The 12,288-nt window shown below is 37.2% G+C and overlaps 1 protein-coding gene across 3 annotated transcripts in view; it reads left to right on the forward strand.

Moving 5' to 3' along the window:
* The window catches only part of Jakmip2 (janus kinase and microtubule interacting protein 2), a 149,322-nt gene that overhangs the window by 99,042 nt on the left and 37,992 nt on the right, over positions 1-12,288 (forward strand). For all 3 annotated transcript variants that reach the window (XM_074076701.1, XM_074076700.1, XM_074076702.1), the window contains 3 exons: positions 2,744-3,241; positions 7,284-7,493; positions 9,351-9,449. In XM_074076701.1, the coding sequence (XP_073932802.1) occupies positions 2,744-3,241; positions 7,284-7,493; positions 9,351-9,449 (807 nt within the window). The remainder of the gene's footprint in view (positions 1-2,743; positions 3,242-7,283; positions 7,494-9,350; positions 9,450-12,288) is intronic.

Here is a 12,288-nt window from a genome sequence, read left to right on the forward strand (position 1 = left end):
TTGATTGTCCTTACTGAAGCACTGAAAGAAACATCAAGCAGATAAGTAGACATTCTTACATTAGGAGTTTTTCTGTTTTGCTTTTTGCTTTATAAGGAAGGGATGACCAAGGGGCAACTGTAGTAACTGTAGAAGCCTGGATTCTCTAAACTGTATAACTGCATATATTATTATTTCCTCTGGTTAGTTTGCCATCCATGGAAACATATTGTCATATATCCTTTAATTCCACACATGCTTTCTGCCCCTTATTATGTGGTATACTGGGAACCAATGGGTATACAGTGGTGACCTTGAGTGAGTCCCTAAGCTGAGGTAGGGATAGGAAAGGAGGTGGTACGGATAGATAGCCTACAAAACACCATAAGGTAAAGAAAAATGGAAAGGGGCAGTAAGGAGATGGTACTAAAGTACACTGAGAAGCCAAAGGCAGGAAAAATGAGATTTTTTCCTGGTCAGTTGGGGTTGCATGACAGGAGAAGCTGTCATCTGTCTGGGCCGGGAAGAATGAAAGGATCCCGAAAATGTAAGCATATAGGTACAAAGATGTAGCACAGTGCAGAAGAGAGCATAATGTCCTGTGCATGGAACATGGTGCAGGTGAGGAGAGGGAGAGAGGAAACAAGAGCTAAGTCCACCTAAAACTTCATGAAAGCCTGAATTATGAATGTGAGGTGTTAGGATTGTTTTTCTCTATAGCATAACGAACCCTGGACAGTTTTTGAGTGGGCACATAAATAAGGCCAGAACTTAGCTTTGTAAGAGAATGTCACCAGCAATTTAGAGACTGTTGAGTTCACAAAACGAAACTCCAAGAACTTTAGAACAACCTTGATAGAGTTATGTTACCTGCAAATACATGCCATGTATGTGGTTTTTAAATTTCTTCTAGCTATAATTTTAAAAAGTAAAAAGAAACGCAATTAGTTTCCATAATACAGCTTATTTAATACAACTTATCCAAAATATTACAAATTCAGCATGTGATCAGCATAAAAATGATTAACAAGAAACTTTATTTCTTTTATCTCACTAATAAGTCTTCAGATTCCAGAGTTTTATTTAATATTGAGGACAATTTCAATTCAAACTTGTACCACACAGTTTAAAGCATGTGAGAGAACAGCATCCAGGAACGGATCTCGGGCCTATACTGGACAAAAACCAAAGGATGGTTGTTTGAATATGCTTGTGCTCAGGGCTCTTTTAGAATAAACGAGAATAGTTTTTTATGAGAATAGCTGCTATGCCTTGAAAAATAAAATATTTAGAAAATGCAGACCTAGGAAATACTGACATAACTAAAGGTAGGTAAATTGTTGAGGTAAGTAAAATCTCAGGCACATATACATTGTATATCTATTATTATATATTGTATAATATATAGTATAATGATAATTACAATGATTTCAAGAGAGATTTTGAATCTTAAAACTTTTGTAAAACCTGGAAAGGCTCTTAACTAAACCATTATTTTGCATAACTTTCAAATTTGAGAAATAGCAGAGACACAGTATCACTCAACTGGATAATACTCTTGGGGCACCTAAATTTCCTTCTCTTTTTTCAAATTTGTATGTGTGTATATGTGTTGTGACAGAGACAAAGAAACAGAGGGAGAAGACAGAGACAGGCAGCAGAAGTGAAGTGTGGGAAGGAGGCAGCAGAATGGGGCCACCCAGAGGCCTTTTCAAGCTACTAATGCCAGTCCCCTCCCTACCCACCCAACCTTAATCTACTAAATTAGAGACTGACCAACCAGATCAAGGCAGTACCACTGGGAACCTGCAAGGAAGCCTGTATTATCACTGGAAATACAACCAAACCCAGATTATTTAACCAGAATTCTTGACAGGTGAAAAGGTTATAAGGAATACTTTACTTGGAGTGTTTGCTTGGTGGGGGAGTGGCAGCAAGGTAGAGGGGTAAGAGTGAGAGTGGAGATGAAAGGCAAAAAGACACCTATGGAAGGTGCAGAAATAACAACAGCTACAGGACAAAGTGTTTCATTATTTGGCTGGGTGACTGGTGTATACTTGTGTTCCTAAGTTTGGGAACTTTTAGTCGGTAAACTGAGATAAAGCTATCATCAACTAACTTTATCTTTTAACTTCCCAATTAGCAGTAACTCAAAGAAAAGGAAGAGGCACATTTTATTATCTCATTTTTAAATACTAATGTATTAGCCTGATCACAATATCAAATTTTGAGCTATCCAGAGATGCCCACATTGGTCAGTTTCTATCTAACTAGGGTTGTATTTTCCAGAAAGCTATCCAGATGATCTGCATTGAATTTTTCTCCACCAAAAGAAGACCCATTATATCAATACTTCCCAATTTTAAGGTTTAGACCAATTGTCTCGGGATTTGTTAAATCATTGTCTCATGATTCACAGCTCTGGGATCAAATATGGGATTCTGCATTTGTATCAAACTTCTTGGTGATGCCTGTGCTGCTTGTGCCTGCAGACAACACATTGAATATCAGCCTCCAGAATATCCAGTATTTGTCTGAACAGAGTAAAATAAACAGTCTTAAGTGTTTCCTCCTTTTACACACACTGTATTCCTAGCTTTAAGGCCTCTGATTCCCTCTCCTCTGAGCACACAGTGACCTAGAATTGTTGAAAAGAGATCGAAAATTAAAAGATCACAGTAGCCTAAGCTGCAAATCCTGCCTGGGAGCAACACCTTTTCTTTGAGGTTCATTTCGTTTCATCCTTTTGCCTCTCTGCCTTTAGGTATCAAAGCTTGAAAGAGAGAAGACTCAAGAAGCAAAGAGGATTCGTGAGCTGGAGCAGCGCAAGCACACGGTCCTGGTGACAGAACTCAAAGCCAAGCTCCATGAGGAGAAGATGAAGGAGCTGCAGGCTGTGCGGGAGAATCTCATCAAGCAACACGAGCAAGAAATGTCAAGGACAGTGAAGTTGCGGGATGGAGAGATCCAGAGGCTCAAGTCTGCTCTGTGTGCTCTCCGGGACGGCAGCAGTGACAAAGTAAGGACAGCGCTCACCATTGAGGCGCGGGAGGAGGCCCGGAAACTGTTTGATGCAGAGCGCCTTAAGCTCTTACAAGAAATTACAGACCTGAAAACAGCCAAGAAGCAGGTGGACGAGGCTCTGAGCAATATGATCCAAGCGGATAAAATCAAGGCTGGGGACCTTAGGAGTGAGCATCAGTCTCACCAAGAAGCCATCTCAAAGATCAAATGGGAGTCGGAGCGGGACATTCGGAGATTGGTTAGTAACTCCACCAGACCAGTGCAGAAACAGTCTCTTTCCAGGTTCAGAGCTCCATGGGATTTGCTCTTAGGATGTTTCCTTGTCAGTGGATTTATAAACAATGCCTTTGATTTGTTCAGTGCTCTATCCAAAATACAAGATACAGCAGTAGGTAGTTAGGTAGAAAGATAGATAGATATCTCAGGTCAAAATTGGAATTGCAAAATCTAAGAGATTTTGGAATCACCCTTCTCATAATAACAGGATTCTTTCAGGACCACACATGTGAAGAGTGTATATTCAGTAATTCCTGTTTTCATGGATACTTATAAAAGTACTATAAATTATGAAGGGTTCCATACTCAACATGCTTTTGTGGGATTTCCATTTATCAAATGTCAATGGGTATTTTACAGGACATAGGGGGTATTTACAATTTTCAAGATGTCTGAAAATGGCACCCACTGAGAACATCTCGAGTGATTCACCAGTCTTTTTTTTCAGGAGCCATGTCTGAAAGCAGAGCACAGAGCTATTAAAATCCCTAATTATTTTTAAAATAGATCTTTTCCCCAAAAATAAACAAGGAGCATTCAGAACAGAAGCCATTGTAATTTTCTAGTTGGATGTTATTCTTAAATAACTTGTTTTGCTAGTTGTAATTTTCAAGACCCCTGCAGCATAGGGTCTTTCATTTTAACATTTATAACAAAAAACCACATTAGACTCTTATCATGCTCAAAAATAAAACAAATGTAACTATATCTAAATCTATATTGTCTTAAGTTGACCTTGTCCAATTATTTTAGAAGAAGCATTTATATTCTCAGAAGTTTAGCATTAGCTAGATCTTAGTTATATCTTACTGAATTAACCATCACCTATTAGAATGTACTTTATGCCACCCTAACTATAGTACTTTCACATAGAAAAAAACTTTATTTTTACTCTTATGTCTGCCAATCCTGTAATTATTTTCATAGAATTCCATTTACATTCTTTGGATGATCTCTCTAAAATTTCATTTTTAAGTTAAAACTGGTTACCATAGAACATTTTTAAAAGCTCAACATGTGTAAATTTCTCTGTACTATAATCCAGTGTGGCTGTAAAATGCTGCCTCTGCCAGATTTTCTGGATTTTTATCTGCAATTTATTATCCTCTGTTATTTGACATAATGACCAAACATGGTGCAGAAATCTTGGTCTCTGCCCTGCCTTTAGTTGTTGAAACAACATGCCTGGTGAAAGTAAACTCTGGAGTTGGCAGGTAAGTAACTGAAAGGGAAGTTTTGCATTAAATACTTTTGTTTATTAATGCCTTCCAGCATAAATCTATGAGTATATGCACTTGTCGATGAGCAAATATTTTCCATGACTTCCTTTCACTAGCACATTGATAAAGCAGTCTCAAAATCCCTCTCAATAACAATGTAAAACTAAACCATCTGAGCAGTTGTTCAAAAATTGGGTTCAGGACTGGGGGACACAGTCCCCCAGTACTTCCAAAAGAAAAATTGGGTGTGAGCAGAATAAAATGGGAAAATGTTTAAAAAGTACACGTGCACTTGTCTTGACTTTTCCCTTTTTCTCACCTATCTTTACCTGCCACCCAGATCTACTTTTGAAACTAAGAGAGAGAAAGAAGTGGGAGCTATTCTGTTTAGGAAATTTCTCAAAGAATACCCTTTCCCTTCTAAGAAATAGAGCTTTGGTTGATTTTCATTATTCTGAGGTCAGAGTCCATGCTGATCACCACTATATGATAGAGTCTCATCAACACTATTTACTAGATTCCACAGGGAACCACTTTGGGAGATACTGGGAGACTATGGATAATCTGGAGCCAGTATAGCATAGTGCCTAACAGAATGGACTATAGAATCAGAAGACTGAATTAAAAATCAATCTTCATCATTCACAAGCCAAGTGACTAAAACCAAGTTGTTTAACATTTCAGGTTCTCAGTCATCATCAGCAAAATGATGATAATAGAACTTTCTCAAAAGGATTATTATTATTGTATTTTTTGGTAGGACTAGAGTTTGAACTCAAAGCTTCACTCTTGCAAAGTAGGTACTTTATAGATTGAGCCACACCTCCAATTCATTTTCCTATGGTTATTTTGGAACAGGCATCTCAAGAACTATATGCCCAGGCTGGCCTCAAACTGCCATCCTCCTAATCTCAGCCTCTCAAGTAAGTAGGTTTACAGACATGAGCCACAAGTACCTGGCCTGAATAGATTATCGTAAAATGAAATAAGGTATGTAATGATCTTAATACAGTGCTTCCGATATGGTCAAAGACTGGTAATTTCCGTTCTGATGGTGGTGATGGTGAGGACGACTGTAAGGTGGTAATGGAAATGCTTTCCTAGCAAGTTTGATAGGTAGTATGCCTCTGAACCAACCAGAAGCGTGCAGATTGGGAGTTATATTAAACTGTAAATAACACTGGACATGTCAAGTCTGACAAATGAATGCGTTACTCAGCCCTGGACTCAAAACCTCTACAAGGAGTTAGAAGCTACAGATGCTACTTTTCTCACAAATTATCATAATCTCATCAAATTATCAGACGTTCCTACTGGACCCTGAAGACGTTAGCCTAATGCCTTCCCAGAGTTGACCTAAAATTTAATCATGTGACTTGCAGTGAATATCTCAGGAATTGATATGTGGAAAATACGTGACTGTATAACCTAATTTAATTCCCAAATGCTTTTCTTTTTTTCTCCTGGTCTAAAGGCCACTCCAAAGCTTTATACAAAAGTGATTTGTTAAAAATGAGATTCTCTTAGAAAGAAAATAAACAGCATAAGATTTGTGCTAAATGTCTTTCCTTACCTCTGTTGTGAATATTCACATAGAATATAATGAACTGAGAACAAAGGTTTCATCAAATGGCTATGCATTCTTCAAAAAGTATTTATAGATGGCTGAGTGTTGGTAGCTCATGCTTATAATCCTAGCTACTGGGGAGGATGAGATGGAGAGGATTGCAGTTTGAGGTCAACTGGGGGCAAATAATTTGTGAGACTCCCATCTCCAAAACAACCAGAACAAAATGGACTAGAGGTATGGTTCAAGTTGTAGAGCACCTGCTTTGCCAAGCTCAAAGTCCTGAGTTCAAACCTCAGTTCCACCAAAAAAAAAAAAAGTGTTTACAGATGTTAATTTCATTACCTATCATCCAGTGACAGCAAAAAATTTCCCATGGAAACTCTGATCAATTGTATGCAATACCTGTGTCCTTTAGTTGAGAAGTACTTTTCAGGTCATGCCCAGTCTTAGAACAAGTGTTGGGAGATAGATCAATAGATAGATAGATAGATTGATTGATTGATAGATATCCCACAGATGTAGGAGGAGAAATGGTGTCTAATATTGTCAGGTATTTTCTGTCCCTGTTCTAGTTCCAACCCATGGTGTTCTGACAGTAATGGTGAAATGGTTGCTAAGAACTGGCTGATCTGAAATATGGATAGGAATGAAAAGAAGCATAGGCCATGAAACACTGTAAGGACCTTCCTCTAAATTCACCACCTACATGAGAGCATCTTAGTCTTGGAAAATAATTAGGGTACTAAAACATTTGCAGTTACTTTAGTTTTGGTTGATCAGCTAATCATAGCAACTGCTATTTGGTATAAACTCAGATGCTCATTCCTCCAAAAAAGAGGTAACATTTAAAAGAGTATTGTCCTGGGAAACATTGTTGTGGGGTATTGGGTATCCATCTTTATTAACACACGTGACCCATTTTTAAAATTAGCCTTTTCTAATCAACCGAGACCATTTCAAACAATATCTGAAATGAAAATATCTATCTAGGATAAACTTGAGAGAAAAAAAATTTCTCTCTTTACTACCTACTTAACCTAGGATAGCCCTTTATTACACAGTGTTGTCCCATCAAATTCATGTGTTCAATACATTTGTCATGTTCATGAATTTTTTCCTGTATCAATCAGAAAAAAGTTAAACTCATACCCTTGCAAAAATGCATTTCTTTACAGCATTGTTAAATAAAATTCCCTGGATCTCATTTAATTCAGATGGATGAAATCAAAGCCAAGGACAGGATCATTTTTTCCCTGGAAAAGGAACTGGAGACCCAGACAGGCTATGTACAGAAACTCCAACTGCAGAAGGAGGCATTGGATGAGCAACTCTTCCTGGTCAAGGAGGCTGAGTGTAATATGAGCAGTCCGAAGCGAGAAATCCCAGGAAGGGCAGGAGACGGCTCTGAACACTGCAGCAGCCCTGTGAGTTCATGAAGTTGAGGTTAAAAACTTTAGAGTCATCTTTTATTTAGCTCCCAAGTTTAACTTTTCACTTAAGAGCTTTTCCTGTTTACTACGAAGAAATCAATTCTACATCTTATATAAAACCAGCTAATGTCTTGGGAACAAGGTTTTCTAAACTCATAGACAACAGAGTCTCAGTACATCAGCAGATTGCATGAGAATTGCAGGCTTCTTTAAATCCTTCATAGAATTTTCCTAACCAAGAAATACCTACTCAAACTTAAGTCTATTATAAGAATCATAACTTAAATGAAAATATTTTGCCTCTTGCCAAGACTGACAATTTTCCCTGTGCAAACAATTGACTTAGAAATTGGTATAGACAGTTACCATCTACAAAGGTTGAAATGTATACCTGTATAAAAGGCTAAACCATGTGTCATCATAGCAGGAAAACTTCTAATCTGATTGAACTTTCCATTTATTTCTCTGGATGTTCAGTATTTTATATGAGAAATGATTTGCAGAAGCACAGCAAAGAGATGTCAGTTTGTATATAGTTGGCTAGTGTATCCTTTACCTTTCAAATTATTTAGCTGCTAAAAAGGTGAAAATGTATTATTTAGGAACAGAGATGAGTTCCAAAGTAGTACTTAGAAAAAGTAATGAATAATTTATGAGTTGGTTTCCAAGCTATGTGTATCCTAGTAGGTGGCAGGAAGCATACTGATCCAGGATGAAACAGATATAATTTTCAGTTCTATCGCTGACACCTATCTACAGTGCAGCATACATGACCAGAGAATAGGCTGTGTCAGATCCTTTGCTTCAAATTCTGGATCCGTCCTTAACTGAGTGGCCCATTGAAGTGGCTACCCACTTCACTGCTCACAAGTACTCTGTAAGTCTGGCCTAAAGACCAAAAGATATGACATATAAAATGATAAACACAGTATCTGGCAAGCAGCTAACATTCAGTACATTAGTTTTTTGATCTACTGACATTAGCCACAAGACCCCTGAGATTAATTATGACTTCCCTGAATTTTACCTGAAGGACTCTGCTCAATCTGTTAGGTACTGGGACTCTAGGATATGATGTCTGTCAACAGTATCTAGGGCTGGGGGCATGGCTCAATAGGTAGACTGCCTGCCTAGAAAGTGCAAGACCCTGAGTTTAAACCCAAGTACTACCAAAGAGAGAGAGAGAGAGAGAGAGAGAGAGAGAGAGAGAGAGAAGAAAACATTATCAAAAGGAAAAATGATGATAGAATTTGATTATGGTGTATAAGAAGATTCATAGCAATTCTGCCAGCAGAAAAAGCAATTACGCTTTATACAACCCTATAAACTACTTACTACCTTTTAACATTAAGGCAATGTATCTTTCCTCACATTAACCTTTTTATCCAGAAGTGTGCAGAAATTTACAAAGCCCCACCCCTACCTCCTAATCCACCCTCTCTGTGAATGTGTGTAATAGCAGTACAGCTGTCCAGGCTGAAGGAAGCAATGTGCACGTGACATAAGAATGCTCCTTGAACCTCATGTAAGCATAACAGGACCTTGGTCTCGCTGAACATCGCTCTGATAAGCTGATCCAATCTTCTGCCATTCCCTCTGTCATGGGTCTGGGCTTCAGGGAGTATCTGCCACATGGAATTCATTTGCATTTTTAACAAGGCTTGGTTAAAAGTGATGAATATTGGTAGTTAGAAAAGGATAAATACTTACTCCTCTCTGAATGAAAGAACACTTTACTGTCACTTTTGAGCCATATGAGGAGAAATGAGCCTATTACTTTTGTGCGTGTTATCCCAAATCTTTATGAAAGTATATCATTGAAGAAATACCCATTTTAATTTTCATATATAGGATTTGCGAAGAAATCAAAAGAGAATAGCTGAATTGAATGCCACTATAAGAAAATTAGAAGACAGGAACACTTTGCTTGGAGATGAACGAAATGAACTGGTGAGTTGCACTCAAGGTTTTTATTTTACTTTTGCTGTTAAGCGTTATGTTATGCAAGCACACGTTATGTTAGAGAAGGGTGGCATAAGAGGAAAGGGCACAAATACTAAAAGGACAGTTCAATAAATAGTCATAAAGTGTCAAAGCGACCTGACTAACACCCAGATGGATAAGTGGAAGATTACCAAAGTCTCAGAACCTCCTCCATCCTTCTAAAGGTGACCACTGTTCTGACTTCTATGACCATAAATGTATATCACTGTTTTAAAAAATTAAACAAAATCATACAATTTTCAATCTTTGTGCCTGGCTTCTTTTGCTCAGCATTGGTTGTGAAATTCATCCATTGTGTTGTATATACAGCTTGTTAAATTGACTTACTCTCTAGTATTCAGTTAATGTATCAAAACACATGTGTTCATTCCATTGTTAAGGGATACTTGTGTTGTTTCCTAGCACATTTAACTTGTTAAGAAGGGTTCGGCTACAAAAAAAAAAAAAAGTGTCCATGTTTGCTGGAATATACAAAGGAGTAGAATTACCGGATGGCAGAATAAGCATGTGGTCAGCTTTGGTACTTATTAATTTCCTAAAGTTGTGACATTTACAACCCCACCAAGGATGTCTGAGGATTGCAGTTCCTCCACATCTTTGGCAACATGCAATGATAATTGTTAATTTTAGCCATTTTGGTGACCATGAGGTATATTCTTATTTTTATTATAATTTTAACATTTGTAATAAGGTTAGGTGACCTTTCAAATATCCACTGGCCTGTTGGATACCTAGGCTTGCACTCAGCCTTTTGTTCATTTGTTGCTCTGCTGCCTTTATTTTTCTTATTAATGTTAGGACTTCTTAAAATCCTTTGTGGGCTATTTTATTTAGGATATCTGCTCTGTGACTTACATTTTTAATGGGGTTGTTCATAAAAAGGAGTTATTTCAGACTCTCCTTTTTAAAAATATATTCATTTTAGACCATACTAGGCCGGTGATTATAATGTGTCATAATGCATTTCTATTTCTTTTTTTTTTTTCATTTTTCTTTTATTATTCATATGTGCATACAAGGCTTGGGTCATTTCTCCCCACTGCCCCCACCCCCTCCCTTACCACCCACTCCCCCCCCCTCCCCCCCCAATACCCAGCAGAAACTATTTTGCCCTTATTTCTAATTTTGTTGTAGAGAGAGTATAAGCAATAATAGGAAGGAACAAGGGTTTTTGCTGGTTGAGATAAGGATAGTTATACAGGGCATTGACTCACATTGATTTCCTGTGCGTGGGTGTTACCTTCTAGGTTAATTCTTTTTTATCTAACCTTTTCTCTAGTACCTGTTCCCCTTTTCCTATTGGCCTCAGTTGCTTTAAGGTATCTGCTTTAGTTTCTCTGCGTTAAGGGCAACAAATGCTAGCTAGTTTTTTAGGTGTCATTTCTATTTCATTAAAAGTCTTTTCTAGGGTCATGTAATTCCTTCTTTGATCCAGAAGTGATATCATTTAAGTTCCAAACATTTGGAGAGTTTTCAGTTATCTTTTTGTTCAGTTTCTCTCTTAATTCCACCATAGTCAGAGAACATACTTTGTAGTGTTCCACTCCTTTGGAATTTATCATTATTTTTTTTTTTGCGGTACTGGGATTTGAACTCAGGGCCTACACCTTGAGCCGCTCCACCAGCCCTTTTTTGTGATGGATTTTTTCAAGATAGGGTCTCACGAACTATTTGCCCAGGCTGGCTTCGAACCTCAATCCTCCTAAACTTTGCTTCCTGAATAGCTAGGATTACAGGTGTGAGCCACTGGCGCCCAGCCTCACTATTTCTTTTATGGCCCCAGCATGGGTCCCATGTTCACATGAAAAGAAGGTATAGTCTATAACTATTAGTTACAGCTTCATTTGAGTTTAATTCTTATTTAAAATTTTCTATATACTTACTCATATTTTTGTCTGCTTATTCCCCCAACAGATTGATATATATCTCTTCTTAGTTCAGTCAATTTGGCTTTACATGAAGTTATATCACTAGATGCATATAAATTAATATTTTCTCTATGTTTTTGGCATATTTAATTGCTTATTATGAAATATTTTCTTTTCTCTGAGACGTCTTAACTTAAGTCTATCTGTTATATGTTAACTATCAGATTTTTTCATTTAGTGCTTGCATGAATATACATGTGCATGCACATACAAATATACATATGTGAGCAAACACATGCATTTTAATTTCAGTCTTTTTCTATTGGGTTTAAGGTATATCTTTTAAAAGGAACATTTTGTTGGGTGCTGTGGTACTGTGATGATTGATGTACTTTATGTTAGTATTATAGACATTTTATTTCCCTTTCTTTGTGCTTATCTGCATTTTCTATGATTGATATGCATTAAATACATTTAAATATTTAAAATGCATGTCATTGACCTCCAGAAAAGAAGTAAAGATTGAAGTAATAAACCTACTGGAATAATTTATTCATTCTTATATGTGCTCAATATTTAATATTAATTATTTAGACACTAAAGCTCAAGAACTGAGAATGAGGTCAGATTATTTATGAGAAATAAATCCATTTTGGGCCTTTGATATAAAATTGGAATTTTCAACTTGAAGTTGGGATGCTGTTGGAGGAGTACTGTTTGAAAATCACAAAAGGAATTTTTCAAAATATTCATAGGTAGTGGTTTCTTCCCTCAGTGTGTCTCAATACGACCTCAATATTACAGACTCTCCATGATAGGAATGAATACTGTAAAACATCTTCTTAAGTATTTCTGACACCTCTCTCCTTTCCTTGGATTTGTAGCTCTTCCCCAATACACATTCATATTCAGAATTA

The sequence above is a fragment of the Castor canadensis genome, chromosome 6 (genome assembly GCF_047511655.1).
Source record: "Castor canadensis chromosome 6, mCasCan1.hap1v2, whole genome shotgun sequence".
NCBI lineage: Eukaryota > Metazoa > Chordata > Mammalia > Rodentia > Castoridae > Castor > Castor canadensis.